We start from the raw sequence: 27,794 nt of genomic DNA on the forward strand, positions 1-27,794 counted from the left end.
TTACTGCAATATATTGAACTGCATTAGTGCCTGTGTACTGCAGTATATTGTGGTGTGTTAGTACACCTTTACTGCAGTATATTGACATGCATTAGTGCACGTTTAGTGCAGTATATTGAACTGCATTAGTGCACGTGTACTGCAGTAAATTGAGAAGTGTTAGTGTACATTTACTGCAATATATTGACGTGCGTTAGTGCACAATTACTGCAGTATATTGACATGCGTTAATGCACGTTTACTCCAGTATATTGAACTGCGGTTCTGCATGTGTACCGCAGTATATTGAGGTGCGTTAATGCAGTTTACTCCAGTGTATTGAACTGCATTTCTGTATGTATATTGCAGTATATGGAGGTGAATTAGTGCACGTTTACTGCAATATATTGATGTGCATTAGTGCACAATTACTGCAGTATATTGAAATGTGTTAGTGCACGTGTACTGCAGTATATTGAGGTGTGTTACTGCACATGTACTGCAGTATATTGAGGTACATTAGTGCATGTTTACTGCAGTATATTGACTTACATTACTGCACATTTACTGCAGTATATTGATGTGGGTTAGTACACAATTACTGCAGTATATTGAACTGCGTTAGTGTACATTTACTGCAGTATATTGAGGTGTGTTATTGCAAGTGTACTGCAGTATATGGACATGTGTTAGTGTACATGTACTGCAGTATATTGATGTGCGTTAATGCATGTTTACTGCAGTATATTCATGTGTGTTGCTGCACATTTACTGCAGTATATTGAGTTGCGGCTGAGACAGCGTACCTTCTACTGACCAGTGCAATGGATGTCCCAACTGAGCATTTACCCACAGATATACCCTTCCCTGTTTACCTTGATGAAAGTTACTATGTGTTTTTATTAATACACACTTTACAGTCTAACTCAGAGGCGCCTGCATTTGTTTTTCTTGCATATCCTGGAGACCGTTTCTGCTTCCCTGCTAAGGCTGGCCCTGAATCAATAGACTATTCTTAGGATGCACAGTAGCCCACTGGCCATTTAGACTTCAGTACTGTAGGATCTGTTTCAGTACCAGCGCCACATGTATATTTGTTTGTTCAGGTAGATCTCCACCTATTTAAAGGTTGCCTGTGCCTGCTCTATATGGTTACAGTGTGAGGAGACCACCAACACCCAAAGCCCAATTTTTCCACACCTGTTACTTCTATTCAGAGTCTGTGAAACAGACACCAGAATTTAGCCAACAAAAATATCTAATCTTGTTCCGAGTGCACTAAATTGTGGCCTCATCATGCAGACTGGCTCCCCAAGCCTTTGTTTATAAAATAAAGAAAGCTTGCAGGAAAAATGTCAGGCCTTTATAAATTACATTTTTGCTGCAGCAGGTTCTATACACGGTACAGATGTGCCACTTTACAGGCAGACTAAGGGGACCCCCAGGCACTATATATAATGGAATTTTTCATTGTTATTTTTCCACTTTAAGCATCAGTAAATCACAGCTCATTTAAAAATGTTTACACACTTTTTTTTCATTGATACATGTCCCTCAGGGCAGTACCCAGACCCCATATATTTGTATGCCCAATAACTTGCATCTAAAGCCGCGTACACACGTGGCGGACTGTCTGGCCAACTTAGTCCGTCAGACAATCCGACGGACAGTCCGTCATACTTTCGAATGAACGGACTTGCCCACACACGGCACTTTTTGAGCGGACTAATACGGCGGACTAAGTCCGCCATACTATCCGCCCTACTTTTGAAATGAACGGACTCGCCCACACACGCGGAGGAAAGTCCGCTCATTTCGAGCGCGTCTCCAGGTAGGCGGGGCCCACGAAGGAGACGTCGCTGACCCTGCCGCCTGGTATGGACTTAAAGGGGAACCCCAACGCCGAAAAAAATCGGCATGGGGGTCCCCCCCAAGTCCACAACAGATCCTTGTCCGAGCACGCTACCCAGCCGGCCAGGAAAGGGGGGCCAGCGAGCGCCCCCCCTCCTGAGCCGTACCAGGCCGCGTGCCCTCAACATGGGGGGGTGCCTTGGGGAAGGGGGGGCCGCGCGGCCCCCCCACCCCAAAGCACCTTGTCCCCATGTTGATGAGGACAAGGGCCTCTTCCCGACAACCCTGGCCGTTGGTTGTCGGGGTCTGCGGGCGGGGGGCTTATTGGAATCCGGGAGCCCCCTTTAATAAGGGGGCCCCCGGATACCGGCCCCTCACCCTATGTGAATGAGTATGGGGTACAATGTACCCCTACCCATTCACCTGTGAAAAAAAGTACAAAAAAAACACAACACAGGGTTAAAATATTTTATTGCACAGCTCCGGGGGTCTTCCGTCTTCGGGGGTCTTCTCGCCGGACTCCTCCGCTATCTTCTTGTAGCTCTTTTGCTAGCGGAGTCTGGCTTTCTTCCTCGCCGCCGGCCTCTTCTCCCGACTTCGGGGGTCTTGTGCCCCTCTTCGGTTCTTCTGCCGGGCCACCGCGCCTTCTTATAGCTCTTTTACAGGCGGTGGCCCGGTCTTCTGTCGCCATCGTCGCCGCCGCCTTCCGTTCTTCTTCTTCTTCTTCTCCAGGAGATGTTGCCTCGACGATCTCTCTGGCCGGAATGCCAGGGACGCACTGCGCGGCCACTTATATAGGGACAATGGGGCGGTGTCACATGGCTTTATGTCACATGGGTTGGTCACATGGTGACCCCGCCCCCTTACAATGTCATAGTCCCCATGTGACATCAACCCATGTGACCAACCCATGTGACATAAAGCCATGTGACACCGCCCCATTGTCCCTATATAAGTGGCCGCGCAGTGCGTCCCTGGCATTCCGGCCGGAGAGATCGTCGAGGCAACATCTCCTGGAGAAGAAGAAGAAGAAGAAGAAGAACGGAAGGCGGCGGCGACGATGGCGGTGACAGAAGACCGGGCCACCGCCTGTAAAAGAGCTATAAGAAGGCGCGGTGGCCCGGCAGAAGAACCGAAGAGGGGGACAAGACCCCCGAAGTCGGGAGAAGAGGCCGGCGGCGAGGAAGAAAGCCGGACTCCTCCGCTAGCAAAAGAGCTACAAGAAGATAGCGGAGGAGTCCGGCGAGAAGACCCCCGAAGACGGAAGACCCCCGGAGCTGTGCAATAAAATATTTTAACCCTGTGTTGTGTTTTTTTGTACTTTTTTTCACAGGTGAATGGGTAGGGGTACATAGTACCCCATACTCATTCACATAGGGTGGGGGGCCGGTATCTGGGGGCCCCCTTATTAAAGGGGGCTCCTGGATTCCGATAAGCCCCCCGCCCGCAGACCCCGACAACCAACGGCCAGGGTTGTCGGGAAGAGGCCCTTGTCCTCATCAACATGGGGACAAGGTGCTTTGGGGTGGGGGGGCCGCGCGCCCCCCCCTTCCCCAAGGCACCCCCCCATGTTGAGGGCACGCGGCCTGGTACGGCTCAGGAGGGGGGGCGCTCGCTCGGCCCCCTTTCCTGGCCGGCCGGGTAGCGTGCTCGGACAAGGGTCTGTTGTGGACTTGGGGGGGACCCCCACGCCGATTTTTTTCGGCGTTGGGGTTCCCCTTTAAGTCCATACCAGGCGGCGGGGCCAGCGACGTCTCCGTCGCGGGCCCCACCTACCTGGATACCCGCTCGAAATGAGCGGACTTTTCTTCGGGCGGGAAAAGTCCGCTCATTTCAAAAGTACGGCGGACTGGCACACACACGGGCGGATTGTCCGCCGAAATGCGAGTCCGACGGACTGTATTACGGAAATTCCGAAATACTTAGTCCGCCAGACTGCACGCTGAAAAAGTCCGCTGAAGCCCACACACGAGCGGACTGTCCGCTAAAATGTGTTTCGGCGGACTAAGTAGGCCAGACAGTCCGCCCGTGTGTACGCGGCTTAAGCCTTCAGACTGATTTTTTTTTTTCCAGTTTGGATCCCATAGACTTCAATGGTGTTCGTTATCCAAATTTCTGTGATGTTCGAGAGTTCTGCCACGAACCGAACAGGGGGTTGTTTAGCCCATCTCTAGTAGAGAGCTGCTGTTTTGGCAGAAAAAACTTACACACATGTTGCGTGTTTTCAGGTTTTCCTAATGAAGTCTATGGGCCATTTATGGCTCCAATCTGCAAAATAGAAGCTCATTTACTTTTCTGAATGACAGATATTTTGCTAAAGGCAACAGAACGTTCACATGTGAACAGGGGCTATTGAAATACATGAGATTTACCTTGTTGCACATTTCAGAGCTTCAAGCTACAAGCAGAACATTTCTCAGGTGTGAATAGGGCCTAATAGTATGGCCTGCTGGCATCTTTAAAAAATATATGATGTCAGTACATGCTTTTTAAATCTTGGAACAGAAAGCTGTACCACTTTTTCACAATAAAGGGGTCTCCAAACTACTAAGAGATTGATATGTGACACCTTCTTGATACCTTTACCCCCTCCAATACTTCTCCTCACCCCCTCCTACTCTTTCATACTTCTTTATTTGCTATGTTTAATCCAAGCCTATTCACAATGTGAGCAATTGGCTTCTTCCTTATAATTTATCTTACTCTATGGCATGGCTTGAAATAAATGTGCGTAGCGCTTGGTAATTTGGGTTCTCTGTTCTGCGTCTTGACTCCAAGAATGCCCTTCTGACACAGATGGTTGAATGAAAATTACTGTAAGCAATGAGTATAAATATCTTTAACTCTGCTGTGAATTAGCACCAGGAAATAGACACAAGACCATTTAGTGGTAAATAAGCTCAATGGGGGTTATTTATGAAAGGCTAATCCACTTTGCACTACAAGTGGAAAGTGCACTTGAAATTGCACTGAAAGTGCACTTGGAAGTGCAGTCGCTGTAAATCTGAGGGGTAGATCTCAAATGAGGGGACATTCTGCTGATTTTATTATCCAATCCTGTGCAAGCAAAAATGCTGTTTTTTATTTTCCTTGCATGTCCCCCTCGGATCTACAGCGACTTTACTTCCAAGTGCATTTTCAGAGCAATTTCAAGTGCAAATAGATTTGTCTTTAGTAAATAACCCCCAATGCATTGATTTGAAATTTGCTGTACTGCCCAAATGTGGCCCCCAAGTCTGGCCCTACTGCCAATACTGCATTTAAAGGCTACAAATATTTTTTTTTTTCTTTTTATGGAAGTCAGATGTGGGCAAGATTATTATTCAAAGAAAGCATGTGAGCTTAAGATCACAGCTATTCATTACTAACTTATACCGCAAATTCTGCCTAAAACAGCTATATTATGCAAGATAGATAACGTGGCCAATATGACACAGAGGACTGGTATGAATTGCTCTACTCTATGTCTTTAAAATGTTAAAAAAAAATGTTTTTTAACTTTATGACGAAAGTAACAATTGGGGGGGGGTATTTACTAAAGGCAAATACACTTTGCGCTACAAGTGAAAACTACAAGAGCAAAGTGCACTTGAAATTCACTGAAAGTGCACTTGGAAGTGCAGTCGCTGTAGATCCAAGTGGGACATGCAAGGAAAATAAAAAATAGCATTTTAGCTTGCACATGATTGGATGAAATCAGCAGAGCTTCCCCTCATTTCAGATTTTCTCCTCAGATTTGCAGTGACTGCACTTCCAAGTGCACTTTCAGTGCAATCTCGAATGCACTTTTCACTTGTAGTTTGCACTTATAGTGCAAAGTGAATTTGCCTTTTGTAAATAACCCCTTAATACCTTATTACAAAACATTTGTATGTTTAAATAAGTTACACAATCCCATCCCAATTTCATTAAAATGTATGCAGTATAAATGTCAAATTCAGGCAGCTAACACTTACTGTATATTCACAGATGGCATTATCTGTTATCTTCCATTTTTCACTTATGCACAGTATTTTCATAGAAGAACTATCAGTGTTACTTTGAAAGTGTGCTGTAAGCAGACTTGTGATATGTAACCTTCCATTATATTAAGGCCTCATACACACGGATGTTTTAAAAGTGGCTTTTTTGAGCTTTTTTTTGCTGCTTAAGAAGGCAACTCCATGTTATTCAATGGGCTCATACACACCATGGCGTTTTTGAACTGTAATAGGCATGGTCATTTTTGAGCTCCAAAAACAAACAAGGACCAGCGCCTTCAGAGGCTCCAGCGCTAGAGCTGTTTTGACGCTGACGCCAGAAAAAGCTCAAAAATGCTCATTAGCGCGGTATCCGACGTTTTTTAGCATCAGCGTTATTATGCTGTAAAAATGTTTATTATATGATTGGTCACTGTATGTAATGAAAAACAGGAAATTCCTGTCTGATTACCCAAAAGTCCCTTGCACACCCAGGGGATTGTGGGAAATATTAGGAGGAGCAACAAGCATGGCCAACACTGTGTCTCAACCAGCACTCATCACTGCTGTGGAGGCCCATCCTGAGCTGTGGGACCTTGCTCACCCACAGCATGGAGACCACATATTAAAAAAACAGGTGTGGATGGAGATCAGTGCAGCAATCACCCCAGGGTGGGAAGATATGTCGCATGGTACCCAAAAACAAACAAGTAAGTCTATGTTCATGGAATGCATGATCTGTTTGTTCTGCAATGTAATGGATGTAGAATGCATAATTAACCTCTTCCTTTACACATATTGTCCACTAGGCACAGTCCTTCAGTGGTGATGGAAATCCCTCCATGATCGTGTGAGGAGGGACCTCACTGAAGAGGAGAAGTCAGCACGATCCGGAGCCGCAGCCCCCAAAAGGAAGCAGCATGTGTATTATCAAAACCTGCCCTTTGTATGGCAAGCCATGATAAACAGCTCCAGAGAGTAAGTAATACTTTTTTTTATATAATTAACCCAGTGAATTTAATTAAACCTGTGCATTTCTTTGCAGGCAATATGCATGTTCTATGTATAATGTCAACTAACTATTTAATTCTATTCTTTGTAGGACGACATTGAATATTGCAGAGAGAGTAGAGGAGGCAGGGGAAGTTTAGGCAGTGGACAGACCCACCCCCAGTGCCACGGAACAGCTCAGCCCACACATCTTCCCGTGACAGTAGTGTGGAAAGCCATGCTGAGGAGACAGCATATGAGGTAACTGTCCATCCATTATGTCAGCCTGTCTATGTCTGTCTGTCTATCTACCTACATGCCTGCCAATTTATATATATATATATTTTCTTTTGCAGGAATCCAGCGTCAGCCAACACAGGGAGGTGCATGGTCGTAGAGGTGTCCGTTGCCCTGGGCGTGGACGTGGCATAACCAACAGCAGAGGGTGGGGGAGTTTGTTACTGAGACAGAGAACAGGGTGCTTGCACTGCTGCAGGAAGTGCGGCAGGAGAGGCGCAGCTTTGATGCCTTCATGAACCCAAGAAACAAGCGCGCCTGCTTCTGCTGTCACATGTACAACCTAATGGAGGACATGGGTGGAGACCTTGAGATACAGAGCATGGATCGATTGAACACCATCTGTGTTCAATACAGGCAGTCGAAATACAGTGGTGTGCCACCTTCATACACTGTATCTCAGGATCCCCCAATGGCCCCCAGGACCTCAGCAGTGCAAGCACACCCCTCTCTGTATCAGCCCCCTCCTCTCCACCAGATGCCACCCACCATGCCCCAGACCCCATTGTACCCCTCACCCACCTACGAATAATTCACACCGCCATCTTACATGCAGAGGCGCCATCCCCATTCCTTCCCCCATCCACAATCCCTACATTCCCAAGGTGAACAAGCATCCCAGCAAACCTATCACCAGTTATAAATCTTTTTACCGTCAATAAAAAATCTTTTGCTTGACAAATTCTGTCTTTTTTTATAGCATGCACAACACCAGTCATTTACACTCTGCTTGAGACAAACGCATGCAGAGCTATAACAGGCCAAGCATGCGTTTGTCCCAAGCAAATTGAAAAGAGCACTTTGCACTATGCTTGAGACAAACGCACGCAGAGCCATAATAGGCCAAGCATGCGTTTGTCCTAAGCAAATTGAAAAGAGCACTTTGCTCTATGCTTGAGACAAACGCATGCAGAGCCATAATAGGCCAAGCATGCGTTTACCTCACGCAGAATGTAATGGACTCGTGAAACAAAAGAAGAAACATGGACACAAAGAGCATTAACATGAATATGACGTTTCATTAAGACCAAGATCCAAGCTTATATTCGATGTCAGCATTGTTTTTTTAAATATGATCATCTTGCCATGACACCTCTCCCTCAGGAGACACAAAATATTGGGCAAATTGGTTGCGGATTGTCATGACCCATGCCGTTGACCACAAGTCCATAAATTGAACACAATGTATTGGGTTGCTGGGCTCCGGTTCCACATTGCTCCTCTCATTGTTCCTCTGAAGATTATGAAGCACACAGCATGCCAGGACCACCTTGACTGCATTCTCCACATCCAGTTGCATGGAGGACAGCCAAACCCTCCATTTGGCAGTCAAGACACCAAACAAGCACTCAACCACACGGCGTGCACAGCTCAGCCTATAAATTCTTTGTTCATGGCTGAGTCCATATCCACTATATGGCCTCATAAGCTTTTTGGCCAATCCAAAAGCCTCATCCACAACCATCACCAATGGCAAACTTGGTTCATCAGTGGAGGGTAGAGGCCTACTGGCTGGTATATGTAGGCCTCATGCAGATGACGTCCTAAAGACAACTCTCTAAATATGTGGGAGTCACCTTGGCTGCCGTAAGCTCCCACATCCACGGCAAGGAATTTTAGATGGGCATCAGTCAATGCCAGGAGTACCACGGAAAAATATTTCTTATAATTGAAATAAGATGATCCGGAGTGGGGAGGCTTCTTCACCCTGATGTGCTTACCATCCAGGGCACCGATGCAATTTGGAAAAATTCCCAAAATCAATCCACAACAGACTCCCAGATTTCTTCGGTCGGCTCCGGGATGACTGAGTCGTGTAGCTCCTCCCAAATTGCAACACATATTGACCTTGTTACTACAGAGACAGTTGCAACACCAAGGAGGAAATAATGGTGTAGGGACACGAAACTTTGTCCAGTGGCAAGGAACCTAATTTAGACATTTTTAAATATTTAATTAAACCAGCATACAAATAAAAATTCCTACCCCCTAACCTCAACCCACTATTCTAAAACCTACTTTAACCCCCCTAGCGGTAATCCCGAGTCTGGCTCGGGGTAGGAATATACTGATAGGAGCGGTAACCCCGAGCCAGACTCGGGATGGCTTCGCTCGATGCAGGGGAGGACACAGGGAGAGTTACTCACCTTGTCCCCTGGATCCAGCGATGTCCGTCGCGCTGTGTGATCGAGCTGTCCTCCGCTCGATTCACAGTGCCGAATGCCGCCGAGCTCCGTTCCCTGCGGCGTTACGGCGCACGGGAGCGGAGAACGGCGGCAAATTCAAAAAAATAAAAACACACAAAACACACACAGCACTGTAATCTTACAGATTACAGTGCTGTATTAAAAAATACACACCCCCTTTGTCCCTAGTGGTCTGTGCAGTGCCCTGCATGCACTTTTATATTATAAATACTGTTTTTTACTGCCTGGAATTTGGAGATTGTCCATAGCAACCAAAAAGTGTCAATTTTTCTGTGTTTTTGGATTTGATTACATTATTGAATAATTTTTATTATTCTTTATTATATTATAAAACTTTATCATACCCGGGATGTCTGCTAGACTCTGGTTTGAACAGATTTAAGAGCGTTATTCCTAAGAATTACAGGACTACAAAATAAAAGCCAGATTTCCGTGCAAAATAATTGTACCGCTTTCAGCACCTAATTCCAGACTGAATCATACCGCCAGGGAGGTTAATCCCTTATATCCTAACCCCAAACTTCTATTGCCTAAACCCTACCCCCAACCCTATCCCATATGAGTACTTATTTCACTTACCTCAGTGTCACTAGCAGCCGTTCCTCCGGTGACACAGAGTGACGCATAGCAGTGTCCATCCTGATCAATCATGGCCCAGAGTCTCTCCAAGAGCTCATCAAACAGTGTCACAGACATCCTAGTAAAGTTGTAAAACTTTTCCGGGTGTATGCGCAGTTCTGCATAGATCTGGGTGAAGTACCCCACTGACAGCCGCTGGGATATCAGTGAATGGGTCCAGAAGCGACGTTGTCTATGGCTTCTATCCTCCTCCAACTGTCTTCTTCTACGAATCCTCATCAAGATAATAAGCAGGATTGCTTCATCAATCTTTTGCACAGCAGGATCCATAATGCAAAAATCAGATGAAAACGCACGCAAAATAGCAAAAACTCCACGAATACTCAAGCAAAAACACACACAGACTATCTCCTCTCTCTCTCCAACCAAAATGGCCACCTGCAATGATTGCACACATTGTTTATTCATTTTTCTTGGCATTCTGGGAAATTTGTGAGTGGAAAATAGCAGAGGGATGTTTTTTTTTTAAAAAGTGCCTTAACATTAACGCTTACAAACGTTAAACGTTGTAAATGTTAAACGCGCATTGACGCCACAGCAAAACGCTAATAAAATCGTTTTTCTTTAATGCTGCTTTTTTCCAGGCATTGTTCCTAGCTTTACAGCCCGTTTTTTAAAACGTCAGTGTGTATGAGCACTAAAAATCAAGCATCTTTTGCATATCAGCATTCAACTGATTTGACCTTGACATTGGGAAAGGGTACAATAGAGTTGACTGATACAAAATGCTATAATATTGGTGAGTGTATTGGATAGCAGTGTGACTATTGTATCTGTTCAGGCAGCTATCACTTATATTCAGGGGGGGGTAATCTCTGTTATTTCTATGCCACATGCATTCAGGGATATGGTACAAATGTTCAAATCAGGGAATAATTTAAAACTGGAAATCAGTCAAAAAGTGCCACACTTTTGGCAAAAATGCCACATATGGACAATTTACTATACACTGAAAAGGCAAAAGTTCTTCTATGGTTGCTTCTGAAATATAAGGTACATAAAATAATTTACATTTTGTTTTCTACTACAACAGGGATGACAAAAAAATTGCTGCAAAACATAAAATAATGATTAAATAAAAAAAGAATTTTAGTGTAGTCATTTTCATATCTTTATGATCACAAGTTATCTCCTTTTACAAAACCAGGGCAAATTTCAGCTTTTCTGGAAAGTATAATTGGGAAAACACCAGCTTTGATAAGGTTCTCTGATCACCAGTATTCCAGAACATTTCCCTCATTCCCTTCCCTTATAGATTTGCCCAAGCTTGAGGGATGGAATGGTTCACCTCTCACTGACAACAGATGAAACATCATTCTACATGTGCCAAACATTTCTTTTGTTTCTGAAAAACCGTTTACCGTGTCTCTCCACAAAACAGTGGTGTTCTAGATAAAAACCTGTGTGACTTTTTTTAGAAAAGTAGGCCAATACACTGTAAATCCAACATTGGTTTACTTATCATAATATGTGTAATGTGGAAAATGCCACATGAATAGATAAAACACATGCAGATGCAAAATATGTGCATTCATTATACCTTGTTATAAGAACTGCAGCATCTACAGCTGAATATTCTTCTGTCCAGCTTGTAGACATTTCCATGTGGACATCATTTTTTTTCCCAAATTCATCAAGCTGCCATTTACAAAAGCTCTCCAACATCTTTTCTCCGTGGTGTCCTATGTACATATCTGCCTATAAAGAAGCCTATGTGTTATTATGGATTACAGTATGAATGCAAATTCAGTCAAAGAGCAGTAGCGCAAAGCACTGTCAACTTTAGAAGCCAATTCGATTTTTCTTTTTGCCACTTTGAATCATTCAGGATAGCAAAATATAAAACCAGATTGGTTGCTAAGCATTGTTGAACACTTCATATCCCTCTTTCTTAAAGAAAAAAGACAGATTCTAGCTTAGCATACGTGTGCTACCAATTTTTCAGTTTCAAATGGTGCCTGTTACTGTAAGCCCTTGTACACACGGTCGGAGATTCCGACGGAATGTGTCCTACCGGACCATTTTGTCTGATATTCCGACTGTGTGTGGTCTCCATCGGACTGTTTCCAACGGACCAACTTTTCCAACTTGCCGGTAAAAATTTCAGACAAAATGCTCCGATCGGACATACTCTGATAATGTGTAGCCTACTCCGACGGAACAAAGTGCCACGCATGCTCAGATCAAATTCCTAGACCAAAGCTATTGGCTACTAGCCTGAATGTAGTCCCGTCGTAACGAAATAACGTCATCACGTTATGTGCAATCGGATTTTCCGACAACTTTGTCTGACTGTGTGTATGCAACAGTTTCGGACAAAATCCGTCGGACAAAATCCAACGGATTTGGTTGTCAGGATGTCTGACCGTGTGTACAAGGGCTAGGAGAATACAATCATAAATGTATTACATATTAGCTTTAAAATTGGACTCTGAGGTGACATTTTGATTTTCTGTTCAAGACTAAAATGTGTCATATTTTCTGTTCTGCAGTTCGCATTTGTAAAATTATTTATCATGTAAATAATCATAGTAAAGCTTTAAAATACATTGTACCTCAAATATAATTTCACCAAAAAAGATTACATTTATTATTAAAATAAATGTGACATTTATGTCTACGGAAGCATAGCAAAAGAAAGTGAAAATCTATTACCATGACATGCCGAGGCCAGTCATGCAATTACTAATATGTGTAGGCAATGTAACTGAACTGAACATTTGCTTGTATAAAGAAGGACATGCAGGAGTCAACAACTAAGATCTAACTTATCAGAAGCGAATGCTATCGCATGCATCATCCAATCAGTTCCCTGATAATGCAGAGAAACAAATACAGATGTATCGGTTTATTTTATTTTTTTTAATCAGAAAGATGAAGGACCCACCTTTTAATTCTGGCAGAAGGTTTAGAGCAAGAAGTGCATAACACTTTCAATGGCTTGTGATCTGTCACAATCTCAAAATCAAGCCCATAAGGATATACATGAAATCATTCACGTCTCCAAACAGCAGCTAAAGTCTCTTTTTTTTTCAGTCTGGGAGTATCATCTTTCCACCTGAGTGCTCTGCTTGCATATTGAATAGGACTGTAATCCCCCGCTGTTTCTGAACTAGGATGGCACCTAAACCCACATGCCTCAGCAATAATTTGGGTTGGTACAGCTGTATCAAACTAATTCAGAGTCATTGCACAAGCTAGCCGCCTCCTTAGTTAATTTAGCTCAATAAATGCTATTTTATGGCATCCCACTTTCATAAAACTCTCTTGTATTTACATTGTTGAAGAGATCCACTAACACTGGCTGTATCTGTTAGTAATTATTTAACAGGAAAACATAAAGATTTGATTATTATCTCCTAGACCAATATTTTTTTTTTCTGACAGGGCATAACCCAGTCTTTTTAGTAATTTGAAATTAAGAAAGAAACAAAACCAACAATTAATTTCTCAAATTTGCTTTCTTTTGGAAGCACTTTCTAATTTTTTAATTTTGAAAATTAAACTTGCCTCCATGACCCCAAACATCCAATCTTTGGTTTCAAAGTTTTAGCTTAAATACATTTTCTGATCTGGCTTTGTCCATATTGATTTCCTAATATGTTTTTGATTTCTCCACAAACAAATACGTAGCAGAGAGGAGGACAGATACACTTCAATAAACTAACAAACAAGAAGGCATTCACTCACCGGTGTTTCATGGAGTAGAACCAGTTTTGTAACCCGAAGATTAATTTGTACTCCTAAGCTTTTGTGCTGGAATAGGTTGTATACCTGTAGAGATAAAAATGTTATTCCATTATCTTATTCTTTTGGTAAAAATATGTCCAATACAAATTCTTTGACACTGGCATTCATAATTTCGTACTGCACAATGACATTTTTTGTATAGTATTGTTTTGTGGTCTGCTCTGCCCACGTGCAACTTTATCTTGCTAGCTGTAAATTGATCAAATTAGGTGACTTTTTTCCATTTTGTGTTTGCTGTAGATACACACTGAAGGTCTTCAGCTACAATTAAGCAACTATAGGCTTTTGTCCGATTCTTGTAATTTTAAATAGGATTGGACTACCTCCAAAGCATACCAGCTTTAAATTAATTAATTTACTATTTATTTATTATTACTATTGTATTTTCATATTTTTTAGCAAATGTATATGTAGCACCCTCTGACTCATCCCTCTGACTCATCCAGGCAGCTCTCTGGTGTCTCCCCTGGTTCTAGAATGTTGGAAAATTTTCTAGAAATTAGTGGGCAGAGGCTAGAAGGGTTGTCTTGCATATTTAGGGACCCTTAGCCAATCACCAGGAAGTGGGCCTGGCAGGGAACTAAGTGAGATTTTAAATACACATGAGTCATGCTGGCAGGGGAGTCGGGTGGAAGATGAAGATACAGGGCTGAGGGAGAATGTCAGTGGTCCTTGGGAGACCCCTGCTGGGAAGGGACTCTACCTTGGGTTGGGGCTCAGGTGGCTGGGCTGCAAAGATCCTACCACAGGAGAAGTTGGAGGAGGCTTTCCTGAGAGGCAGTGAAAGCAGGAAGGACTGTGTGAATACATTAGCATGGGGCAGGAACAGATAGGGTAGAGACTGCCACATGTAGCAGGTCTCTCCCGAAGACAGAGGTGTGCTTAAGTCTTCAGCCTTGCCCTAGGAGATCTTCAGAGTGTTGGTCGGGTGGACTGGTGCAGAGTGTCAATCGATTAGACTGAGAAGAAGAAGCAGTCAGGTGGGCTGGTGAAGAGGAAGCCAGGTGGGCTAGTATTTCCTGCAGAAATAGAGCTGTGATTAGCGTCTACAAGGGAGTGAAGGTACTCAGGGATGCAGTTCACAACACATGTGCTACTTTTCTAAGGGATTGTGAGTTCCTAGCTTGTAATGGGTTGTTGCTAAGCTAACAAGAGACTGCTAGTTACTGAGAAGAGTAAATCAAGCAGTACAGAGGATAAAGTCATTGTGTAGGAGGATCAAGTTGATCTGTAAATAGGGAGGAAGTTGTCCCTGCTTTCTTTTGTTACAGTCAAGCTGGGCATCCCATAATTCCTATCCCCATCCAAGTTATTTTCCCCTAAAAAAACAACAAAAACAACAGAAACATGTCGGTTACAACTCATGCAATCCATATATAAAAAGAAACCAAAACAAATACGTTCAGAAATTAAGTTATATGTAATAAAACGTAATGACACCAGGAAAAAGTATTGAACACGCTAACTGAAATTGATTTAATACTTTGAACAAAATTCTTTGTTGGTAATGACAGATTCAAGATGTCTCCTGTATGGAGAAACTAGTAGCATGCATTGCTTAGGTGTGATTTTTGCCCATTCTTCCACACTAAGGGGTTGATTTACTAAAGGCAAATCCACTTTGCACTACAAGTGCACTGCAAGTGCAGTCATTTTAGATCTGAGGGGAAGATCTGAAATGGATGGAAGCTCTGCTGATTTTATCATCCAATCATGTACAAGTAAAAATTCAGTTTTTTATTTTCCTTGCATGTCCCCCTCAGATCTACAGTGACTGCACTTCCAAGTGCACTTGTAGTTCAAAGCGGATTTGCCTTTAGTAAATCAACCCCTAAGTCTTCACATCTTGAAAATTCCATGGGCCTCTTCTATAAACTCAGATCCTTCTTCTTTACATAGATTTTTCTATTGGATTCAAATCAGGTGATTGGCTGGGCCATTCTAGCAGCTTTATTTTCTTTCTTTGAAACCAATTGAGAGTTTCCTTGGCTTTCTGTTTGGGATCATTGTCTTGCTGAAATGTCCAACCTCTTTTTATTTTCATCATCATGGTAGATGGCAGCAGACTTTTATCAAGAATGTCTTGGTGCATTTTTCCATTCATTCCTCCTTCAATCATAAGAAGTTTGCCAGTGCCATATGCTGAAATACAGCCCCACACCATAATGTTCCCACCTCCAAACTTCACTGTTGGTATGTTTTTTTGGGGCGTTGTGCAGTGCCATTTGAATCCAAACATTGTGTGTAATATTATGGCATCCAAAGAGTTCAATTTTGATCTCATATGACCAGGCTATATTCTCCCAGTATTTTACACGTTTATCTAAATGTTGTGCAGCAAACTTTAAACAAGCTTCTACATGCTTTTTCTTCAGCAATGGAGTCTTCCGTAGTGAGCGTGCATACATGCTATGGCGGTTGAGTGCATTATTTATAGTTTTCTTTTAAACAATTGTATCTGCTAATTCCAAGTCTTTCTGAAGCTCTTCACAAGTGGACATTGGCTCTTGGTTCATGGCTCTTCTAATAATTATTTTCTTTCCTTTTGAGAAATCTTGCACGGAGCACCTGGTCGTGGCTGGTTTGTAGTGAAATGATGTTCTTTACACCTCTGGATTATGACCCCAACAAATCCTTCTGTAACCAATGCCATCAGTTGCAAAACATTGCAACTATAAGGTTGCAATGGTCTTGAGAGAGCTTTTTGCTTTTACCCATTATAAGATGTTTCTTGTGTGCCACTTTGGTAATAAGACACCTCTTTATAGGCCATCAGTTGAGATGGAACCAACTGATATTAATTTGCACTGACAAGGAGCAGGATTGCTTTCTAATTACTGATAGATTTCAGATGGTGTCTTGTCTTTCCATGTCTTTTTGCACCTCCCTTTTCTTCATGTGTTCAGTACTTTTTCCCTGTGTCAAATTTCATGTCCATAGCACCTTAGGAAATATATTTACCTAGAAAAATGGTAACGTGTTCAATACTTATTTTACCCGCTGTATACGTCAGTGTATTATGTTGAATATGATATAATGTTTCTGTTTTTACCTCTGTGATTTTTAGATCACATATCCCTCAAAGTCCTTCAGAAGAAGCAGGTTATCCTGTGAAATGCACAGAGGCAAACAGCAAAGGTGTATGAGGATCCCTATGTATATTATGTAAAGCTATAGCATATGTAATATGGGTGACCCATACTGGGGTCCCAAAACTCTTAATTTATTTTAACTTTGAATATATATGTTTTTAACGTGATGTAAATTAACCTTAATGAACTATATAGATGTTTTTTAAGAGACGGCTGGCTGGTGATCTTGAACCCCAAATATCACAGCATCAAAGCACAGAGTGCATCCTGAATGCAGAAGGTTATCTGTTCCAGATTGCCAGTTGTCTTTTTTTGCTGACAAAGCATATTACAGAAAATATGTGAAGTTTCATTGGGACTGTGCAAATATTTGTCACATTCACACATCTATTTTTTTTTTATACATTGGCTCTTTTGTGTTTGGGGCTAGATACACTTTAAAGGTAACTCACCTTTGGACCGTGTTTCATATTATACCCTTATTTAGGATATTTAGGATGCAACATGAAACAATATCAGTCCACAGCTCACCACCCTTAAACTGCCCCAACCCTCACTTACAGAGTCCAGGGGTTCTTCTTCCAGATCTGAATGTGGCTCTGCATGGCTCTGCCCTCACAGTCACCTCATTAGTTCACAGATAGCTGTGAATGAAATTAACTGCAGGTCCCATCTGCCACTTTGGAGCAGAGGGACTGTCGTTTTTAATGAAGCATGAGTGCACTTATATCACCGCATTTGTAGTATTGATACTTGCTGCAACTCCGAAACTCAAGGTCTGTACTTCAATATGGACCTGAGCTGTATGAAGAATTTGAAGGAGCCTGAGTGATTCCGCTGATCACAGTTGCAATGCTTAGTAGGCTTAAATGCAAAAACAAAATATTGTGTTTGCATTTATCTTTTTTTTTTTAAACAATATTTGAACAGGTGAATCTTTCCTTTAAATAGGTTTGTAAAGGTTCCCCAGCAGCAGTTCTGGCTCCTGCCCGCATCCAGTGCCCCCTTGGAGACCCACATTTAAATATGGCAACCAAGCGGGCGCGGTACCGAGTCCTGCTGCTGCGTCCATTGACACAGATAGCAGGACTCGTAATATTTGGCCCGCATGTACTAGGCTTTAGTGCCGGTTCACACTACTGTGCTCTGCGAGATTATATGTGATTCGCAAATCACATGTGATGTCCGTGTGATTTGATTTCATCCATACAGATAGTATGGCTAATATCGCATAACATTCGGACTAAACTCGCACAGGGCCCTTTTTTAGTCTGCACCAGAATCGGATCCCAAAGGTGTTTACACCTATGCGATCTGATTCATGTCTTAACTGTCAGTTTGCAGTGCGATATGCAAGCTGAAATGGGGGAGTCATTAACAATGTATTGACACTCCCCGCAGTTTGCATAGGGCAGTGTGAACTGCTGTGCGAGTCGGGTGCGATGCGGGAACCCGCCGTGGATTCGCAGGGCACTTACAATTAAAAGTAAACTTTCTAACTTGCAACATTTCCTGGAAATGTTGCTATTCACTAAATGGTTTTACTATTTTCATTTTGTTGTTTTTAGTTATAAAGTATAGCTCAGTATAGACAATATAAATAAAAAGTTCAAACACAGTTACCATGTTTAGGATAGTGAGGATAAATTTTCTAGTTGCCTCTGCTCCATGATAGGAAACCATAGCAGGATCAGCAACTACAACTGTCTCTATGTTATATTCCTGGTTTTGCTTGAACGAGTATCTCTTTCGCCTTCCAGTCTCTGAAACTTTGTAGTTCTTAACTTTTCTCTTTTCTGTAAAAAATAAATAAATATATATGTATTATATATAATGCATTTATTGCTTCATTGAAGTGATTACAGGGTCCCCAAAAAATTACACGTGGAACATTTACAATTATGGTATATATAGTATCACATCTGTACCAAAATTGAAGTACCATATTTATCAGCGTATGACACACACTTTTCCCCCTGAAAATAGGGGAAAAATTGGGGGTACATGTTATACGCAGACAGTGTACCTCGGAGGGAGATGAGTGCCGCCGGAATTGACAGAGCCATCATCTCCTCTCCACTCGGGTCTCACTCGGCTCTCACGTCACACACACAGTCCTGCCTCCGTCACCGGCATTGGACCAGTGTTCTCTCTATCACAGGAGCTGTTCTAATGCTGACGCCGGAGGTGGGACAGTGTATTTGACTGCCGAGTGAGAGTCGAGTAAACAGGAGATGACGACTCGGTGATTTCCTGAGAGAGATGGTGAGCTGCATTGATGGGGAGATGGGCGCAGATCAGGCTTCAGATGGGCGCAGTTCAGGCTGCACTGAAGCTGCAGATAGGCACAGATTAGGCTGCATTGAGGCTGCAGATGGGCACAGATTAGGCTGCATTGATGCTGATTTACCATTATTTTGCTTCAAAGCGGTTTATTTAACCACTTACAGACCGGACCATTTTGCTGGTCGAAGACCAGACCACTTTTTGCGATTCGGCACTGCGTCGATTTAACTGACAATTGCGCGGTCGTGCGACGTGGCTCCCAAAAAAAATTGACGTCCTTTTTTTCCCACAAATAGAGCTTTCTTTTGGTGGTATTTGATCACCCCTGCGGTTTTTATTTTTTGCGCTATAAACAAAAATAGAGCGACAATTTTGAAAAAAACGCATTCTTTTTTACTTTTTGTTATAATAAATATCCCCCAAAAATATATAAAAAAACATTTTTTTCCCTCAGTTTAGGCCGATACGTATTCTTCTACATATTTTTGGTAAAAAAAAACGCAATAAGCGATTATTGATTGGTTTGCGCAAAAGTTATAGCATTTACAAAATAGGGATAGTTTTATAGCATTTTTATTAATAATTTTTTATTATTTATTTTTTTACTAGTAATGGTGGCGATCAGCGATTTTTATTGTGACTGCGACATTGTGGGGGACCCATCGGACATTTTTGACACATTTTTGGGACCATTGTCATTTATACAGTAATCACTGCTATATACATGCAGTGATTCCTGTGTAAATGACACTGGCAGTGAAGGGGTTAACCAGTGGGTGGCAGTGTAGGGGTTAAGTGTTCCTAGGGGTGTGTTACTAACTGTGGGGGGGTTGGGCTTTCATTTAGTGAATCACATGGAGCAGAGATCAGCGTCACTAGTTGCTAGGCAGAATGGAGAAATGCTGTTTACACGGCATTTCCTCCATTCAGCCGTCCCGTGAGACGATCGCGGGTATGCCCGCAGCGATCGAGTCCGCGGGTCCCGCGACCGGACTCACAGGGGTCCCGACCAGCGCGGGAGCACGCCGCCGGCGGCGCGCTCCCGATGGCAGGGCGGCATTGAAGATTGGACGTACCTGTATGCCAATATGCCTGCCCGTGCCATTCTGTCGACGTACATCGGCATGCGTTGGTCGGGAACCGGTTAAAAAAACATTTTTTTTATCCTTAAATTTCCCTTTTAAACTGGTGTGCGTGTTATACACCTGTGCGTGTTATACGCAGATAAATACAGTATTTTACTTTTATTGAACCTTCAGTCTATAACTCTGTGTAAGATACCATTATAGGCAAAAAAAAAGGCAACATGATAGTGAGTAATTTTCTACAGAATTACTGGACAGGAAGTCAGCAATCTGTTGGAAAACTGCCAGCTCAACCACCTTGGCTTTTTCATTTCTTCTGTACTGATAATGCCTGGGTACTTTTAGAAGCAGTTTTTTTGTTAAACTTTTGTTTACATTTAAAGGGGATTTCCACAAAAATTGCAAGTCGCTCGTATTCTTCTTACCCATCTATATGGATATGGTTCCCAGCACATCTCCACAACAGCTTCCACATTCTTCTGATGCTATAGGCTGCAGTTCAATACTTCACTTACATTATCCAATGGTGGTAAAATCTCACATATTAACACAGCACTATATACTATAAATTGTAAATAATAAAAGTCAGAAAAAGCGTAATCAGGTAGGGGAAAGGCCTGTTCAAAATGCTAACAGGATAAAAATACTACAAAGGAATGTTGAAATCACTAAAATTTAAACATTTGGGTCTGCAGATTACTAGTACTTTTACCAAGAAAAAAATCCAGAGCAAATTTACAATATAAACCTTTACAAAGGGTCTTTTTGACCACAAAAACTACAACAATAACTATATAGTAGCTCCATATATTCCTTTATTAGCCTACACCTGCTAAAATCACAAACCTCTTAAATCAAAAAATAGGCATGGCCCTGCAAATTCCAAACCAAATGTTATAAACGAGATTTCATGTTCTGGGGCGCTTGTCCAAAAACTACACAAAATAATGCAATAATTCATAATGGTATAGGACAGTGATGGCGAACCTTGGCACCCCAGATGTTTTGGAACTACATTTCCCATGATGCTCCAGTACACTGCAGAGTGCCAGAACATCATGGGAAATGTAGTTCCAAAACATCTGGGGTGCCAAGGTTCGCCATCACTGGTATAGGATACACAGTGTGGGTAGTTTTTAAGGGTGATAAAGAATATTATTTAACCACTTAAAGTGGGGTACCCCCTAAAAAAAAAATTAAAAGTCAGCAGCTACAAATACTGCAGCTGCGGGCTTTTAATAATCGGACACTTACCTGCCCCAGGGTCCAGCGATGCGGGGGAACGAAGCCCCCCCTCGCTCCCCGCTCCGCTCGCGGCGCCGTCATGCATACTGTTGGCACCCGGCTGTGGCTTCACAGCTGGGCACCCACTGCGCATGCGCGAGCGGTGAAGGGCGCTGTGATACGCCGTACAGTCACCTGGGACACATGACAGGTCCCAGGTGAATGTGCGGCGCGAGGGGAAGTGATGTCATCAGCCCGGGCAATGAAGAAGGCAGATTACGAGGGACCCCCTAGCAACCGGTATTTAGAGGTGAGTAAAAATATTTTTTTTTGCCAATAATTTTTTTTTTGATTTTTTTTACGAATTTTAAGTAGTTTTAATTTTTTGGTGGCAACACCACTTTAAGCCCCAGAAGGTTTTACCCCCTTCATGACCAGGCCATTTTTTCCGATATGTCACTGTGTTACTCTGACAATTGTGTGGATGTGCGATGCGGTAACCAAATAAAATGTATGTCCTTTTTTCCCCACAAATAGAGCTTTTTTTTGGTGGTATTTGAACACCTCTGCATTTTTTTTTTGCACTATAAACAAAAAAAGAGATACAATTAAAAAAAATATATATATATATTTTTTTACTTTCTGCTACAATACATATCCAAGAAAAAAAAGAAAAAAAAATTAGTTTCTTCTTCAATTTAGGCCAATATGTTTTCTGCTACATATTTTTGGTAAAAAAAAATCCCAATAAGTGTATATTGATTGGTTTGCACAAAGTTATAGCGTCTACAAATGATGGGATATTTTTATGGAATTTTTATTTATTTATTTTTGTACTAGTAATGGCGGCGATCAGTGATTTTTATAGGGACTGAGACATTGTGGTGGACATCTAACTGACACTTTTGACACTTTTCTGGGGGACCAGTGAAACTAATACATTGTTACTGTACTAATGACACTGGCAGGGGTTGCTTACTGTGTGGGGATTGCTCTGGCTGGGTGAAAACAGAGATCCATGTTCCTGCTTAACAGGGACACAAGATCTCTATGTTCTCCCCTGTCAGAATGGTGATCTGCCTAGTTTACATAGGCAGATCGCCTTTCTGTCCTTCTGGTGAACGATAGCGGTTGGCCAGCGGATATCGCGTTTGCCGACCTGCTGACTGGCTCTTCCTCTTGTGCGCGCCCCCAGAGGCTACTGAGATGTTGTTTCACACAGCCAGGCCACCTTGCCGCAGTAAATGTGCAGAAGGAGGTCCGGAAGAGGTTAAAGAAATGCAACATTCGTAAATCAAGTAAGAGACCCAGATGTTCATAACAACCCCTATATCAAAAATAAATCCAGGTCCACAAGTATCCAATAGTTCTGCTAATAGCCGGACAGAAGAAAACACATATATTATAATTAATAAAAGTGTTTGCGTAGTCATCACAGGCAAAGTATTCAGAACTAGAGATTGGTCAAATGACCCCCTGTTCGGTTCATGGCAGAACTTTCAAACTTTGCAAAAGTTTGGAACCAAATAATGAACCCCATTAACCTCCCTGGCGGTATGATTCAGTCTGGTTTTAGGTGCTGAAAGCGGTATAATTATTTTGCATGGAAATTTGGCGTTTTATATTGTAGTCCTGTAATTCTTAGGAATAACTTTCTTAAATCTGTTCAAACCAGAGTCTAGCAGACATCCCAGGTATGATAACGTTTATAATATAATAAAGAATAATAAAAATTATTCAATAGTGTAATCAAATCCTAAAACACTGAAAAAGGGACACTTTTTGGTTGCTATGGACAATCACCAAATTTCAGGCAGAAAAAACTGTATTTATAATATAAAAGTGCATGCAGGGCACTGCACAGACCACTAGGGACAAAGGGGGTGTGTCATTTTTAATACAGTACTGTAATCTGTAAGATTACAGTGCTGTGTGTGTTTTGTGTCTTTTAACTTTTTTGAATTTGCTGCTGTTCTCCGCTCCCGTGCGCCGTAAGGTCGCAGGGAACGGAGCTCGGCGGCATTCGACACTGTGAATCGAGCGGAGGACAGCTCGATCACACAGCGCGGAGGACATCGCTGGATCCAGGGGACAAGGTAAGTAACTCTCCCTGTGTCCTCCCCTGCATCCAGTGATGCGATTCCGAGTCTGGCTCGGGGTTACCGCTCCTGTTAGTAAAATCCTAACCCGAGCCAGACTCGGGATTACCACTATGGGGGTTAAAGTATATGGGACCTGAACTGGAAAAATCAAAAGTGCTCATTGTAAAGGCTTATATGCAAGCAATTGGGCATACATAGGGTCTTTAACATTTTTTAATGAGGAGTGATTTACTGATGCTTAAAGTTAAACCATCAAAATGAGAAACAACAAAAATAAAATATTCCTTTAAATATACAGTAGTGTCTGGTGGTGCCTGTAATGTGGTACATATGTATCACGTATAAAGCCTTCTGCAGCAATAATGGCATTTTTAAAGCCCCCAAACAATTACATTTTCCATTCAAGCTTTCTTTATTTTATAAACAACGGCTTGGGGGGCCAGTCTGTATGATGAGGTCCCAATTTAGTGCACTCGGAACAAGATTAGAGACTTTTTAGAAATGTTTTTGTTGTGTCTCTTTTGCAGACTTTGGATTGAAGTAACAGGTGTGGAAAAATTGGTCCTTGGGTGTTAATTGTGCCCATGAAACCTATGTAGTCTTTCTGAGATTTGAGATCCAGAAAACACTTAATCAGCGACATCGGCATCAGGGGTGTCATAGCTGCTGCTAATCCAGGACTGATTCATTTTGATAAATGTCAGCCGGTCCACAGAGTCTGTGGACGGACGCACTCTCTTATCTGTCACAAAACCTCCAGCAGCACTAAATGCCTGTTTGGAAAGCATGCTGGATGCAAGGCAGCCCAGCAGCTCTATTGCATACTAGGCAAGTTCTGGCCAGTTGTCTATTCTCATCACCCAGTAACCCAGTGGATCATCAACTGGAAAGCTCTCCATATCTGTTTTTGCCCCTAGATAATCTGCCACCATACGATGAAAACACTTCCGATGGGATGTGGCAGCTGACAGTCCTGGGCACCAAGGACTAAAAGAATGTTGAAAGGCATCATTGAGGTGGCCCCTGTCAGGTGTGAGTATGGAGATTGAGATGCTAAGAGGGATCCCCTTGCGGCTAAGTGCAGCGTGTTCCTGGAGTTGGGAACAGGAAGCGCAGTGCCCAAAGAAGCATGATTGACGAGGTGCTTGTTTGCAGTTCAATGAGCTCGGCAACCGAGGGATGGCTGAAACAGGCAAACTTGCTGTATTCAGGTAAAAGAAAAAACCAGTCCAGAGCATACACAGGGGCGAGCCAAGGTCATACACAGGCAGGGTCCAGATATAAGCCGAGGTCAATCCAGGTGATCAGGAAGCAGAAGCAGAGTCCAGGAGCAGGCCAAGGGTCAAACCAGGCGATCGGGAAGCAGAGCCAAGGCTAGCTGGGTCACAACAGGTAAACGCAGATCAAGGAGCAAGGTCAGGGTAAACAAGGGAGGCGACAAGATAACTCAGCACTGACCTGTGGTCACGGGCTGGCTTGAATAGGGCCACTGGTGCCAGCGCCTGTCTCGGAACCCTCCGTGGGCATTCATGATGGTTCTGGGCAACATTGCCAGTTCCGAGACATCCATGTCACTGACAGCCCCCTTCTTCACTGTTCCTCTCTTGACCAACAGAAGCCTCAAAATGATGCTTTCCACCAGACTGTAACCTACCAGATTCAGGAAAGGCGTTACATCCACTCCTCTTTATGGTGTCCTCAAGAGATTTCCTTTTCTGCTCCCTCTGTGGGGACTGGATGAGTTCAGCGACTTTCTTCTTGTAACAGAGGAAGGCTCCCAACCAATAGTGATCCTTCTCCTTGATGCCACGTATTCTCAGGTCCTTTCGCAGGCTTTGAAGAATGAGGGAGCCCATGTACCCCAAGTTTGCAGAGGCATGAGAAGCAAACCTCTTGGGATCACTGAGGATTACAGTATCTGGAACTGCCTCCTCCTAGCCATGTACTACTCCCAAGGGTTCTGGGGAAGTTAAACCATTTGTTAAGAGTTGACATATGTCTTGCATGCCTCCAAAGCTGCCAGAATCTTTCTGCTCTTCCTCCTCCCTCTCCTCTTGTGTGTTCTGTGGCGTATTAGGAATAGTATCTGCATAAAGTGGGCCTTGAGAGGAAAGGAAGTCCTTCTCTTCCTCCCACTGCTCTGCCTCGAGTTTACCTGTCCATAATGCCACACAGAGTCTGCTCCAGCAGGAACACAACAGGGATTGTGTCAGTCAAGAGATTTCCTTTTCTGCTACCTCTGTGGGGACTGGATGAGTTCAGCGACTTTCCTCTGGTAAAAGAGGAAGGCTCCCAACCAATAGTGATCCTTCTGCTTGATGCCACGTATTCTCGGGTCCTTTTGCAGGCTTTGAAGAATGAGGGAGCCCATGCACCCCAAGTTTGCAGAGGCATGAGAAGCAAACCCCTTGGGATCACTGAGGATTACAGTATCTGGAACTGCCTCCTCCCAGCCACGTACTACTCCCAAGGGTTCTGGGGATGGAAAACCATTTGTTAAGAGTTGACATATGTCTTGCATGCCTCCAAACTGCCAGAATCTTCCTCCTCCCACTCCTCTTGTATGTTCTGTGGTGTATTAGGAATGGTGTCTGCATAAAGTGGGCCTTGAGAGGAAAGGAAGTCCTTCTCTGTCTCGAGATTACCTGTCCATAATGCCACACAGAGTCTGCTCCAGCAGGAACACAACAGGGATTGTGTCAGTGATGCATGCAGTGTCAGGGCTCACCATCCTTGTGGCCTCCTCTAATGGTGACAGTACAGTGCATGCATCCTTAAATAGCAGCCACTGGCGTGGGGAAAAAAATGCAGAGCTGGCCTGAGCCTGTCACTGTGCCATACTCACACAGGTACTCTTTGCCTTCTGCTGCATGGGCAACTGCTGTAGCATTGCCAAAGTCGAGTTCCACATGGTGGGCATGTCACAAAATAGGCAGTTTACAGGCAGGTGGAATTCCCGCTGAATTTCAGCCAACCAAGCACTGGCTGTGTATGACTGCCTGAAATGGCTACAGACTCTTCTGGCCTGCTTCAGCAGATCTTCCAACCCTGGGAACCTATTTAAAAAATGCTGCACCATCAAATTGAGAACATGTGCCAGGCATGGCACATGTGTCAACTTTCCCTGTCTAAGGGTGCACAGGAGGTTTTTGTCATTACCGCACACCACTATTCCTGGCTACAGCTGGTGTGGCGTGAACCACCTCTGAGCCTGCTCCTGCAGAGCTGCCAGAATTTCTGCTCCGTTGTGGCTCCTGTGCCCTACACAGACCAGCTGAAGCATTGTGAAACATGGCAAATGCTTGTCCTGTGTTTGTCTGATACACTTGTGACAATAAAGGTACATGAAGCAAGTTTTTTGGAAAGAGTGCGACCATTTCTTCATTTTATTCATATTGGACGGTGGTGAGCCGGGGTCTGTACTTGTCATCCATTTGCACCTGAGAATTTGCTTGGAGTGGTGTGTGCTCTTATTTTGGTTCCTCCTGCTGAAGCACTGCATGGCACCTTTCAGTCTGACTCATTGTATAGCCTCTTGAATGCTTAGAGGGTACTTGTAGTTCATGGGCAATTCAGCAGAGGAGATCGTGGAAGAGGAGGAGGGGGTGGAGCTGACAAATCCTGCATTATCATCACTATCTTTATAGAGATGTGGTGGCACAACAAGCTACGACACTGAGCCCTGTCCTGCATCATCCACATTGCATGTAGAGTTTCCCAGTGTGTTATGAATTAAATATATCCCTGCTGGACCATGTGTAAGCAGTAACATAGACCTTGTGGCTGACTGCCTTGCCCAAGGATGCTACAACATTGCCTTTCACATGATGGTAGAGAGCTGGAATAGCCTTCATGAAAATAAATTGTGACCGGAAACCTGCCATTGGGCAAACTCTGCAAATTCTGCAAATTCTGCGCATTCTGCAAATTCACAGAAGAGGGAAGGATCCACTAGAAAGATTCTAGATGAACAGGCAGGAGTCCACTAGGGCAGAATCCACCAGATGGATTCTAGATGGAAAGACAGGAATTGTAAGCTTGAATTTAGATGCTGGGCATGTGGGTGACAGTGATTATATATATATTTTTTCACTGCAGCAGATGGGGCAGATAAATTTGCCTGCTGTAGTCCACAGCTGGTGGTGTGCTACTGGCAGATGTGCTGCCAGGACCTGGGACACCCTGCGATATACTATCACCCCTGTCAGTGGATGCTGCTGAAAGTTCATGAGGTATAGATGGGGTAAGACTGGAAAGGTGAGGAGTGAGGAGGAGCAAAATTGAGTCCCTTTTGTGTGGCTTCCAGGTGCTCTATGCCAATGGGCTGAGTGGT

The 27,794-nt window shown here is 43.3% G+C and overlaps 1 protein-coding gene across 1 annotated transcript in view; it reads right to left on the minus strand.

Moving 5' to 3' along the window:
- ADAMTS19 (ADAM metallopeptidase with thrombospondin type 1 motif 19) overlaps positions 1-27,794 on the minus strand; it is a 354,949-nt gene that overhangs the window by 238,370 nt on the left and 88,785 nt on the right. The window contains exons 5-7 of the mRNA XM_077463285.1: positions 18,388-18,560; positions 13,613-13,696; positions 11,463-11,620 (exon numbers count right to left, since the gene is read on the minus strand). Coding sequence (XP_077319411.1) covers positions 11,463-11,620; positions 13,613-13,696; positions 18,388-18,560 — 415 coding nt within the window. The remainder of the gene's footprint in view (positions 1-11,462; positions 11,621-13,612; positions 13,697-18,387; positions 18,561-27,794) is intronic.

Source organism: Lithobates pipiens, unplaced genomic scaffold (genome assembly GCF_037356315.1).
Source record: "Lithobates pipiens isolate NorthernLeopardFrog02 unplaced genomic scaffold, aLitPip1_a1.2 Scaffold_3, whole genome shotgun sequence".
Lineage (NCBI taxonomy): Eukaryota > Metazoa > Chordata > Amphibia > Anura > Ranidae > Lithobates > Lithobates pipiens.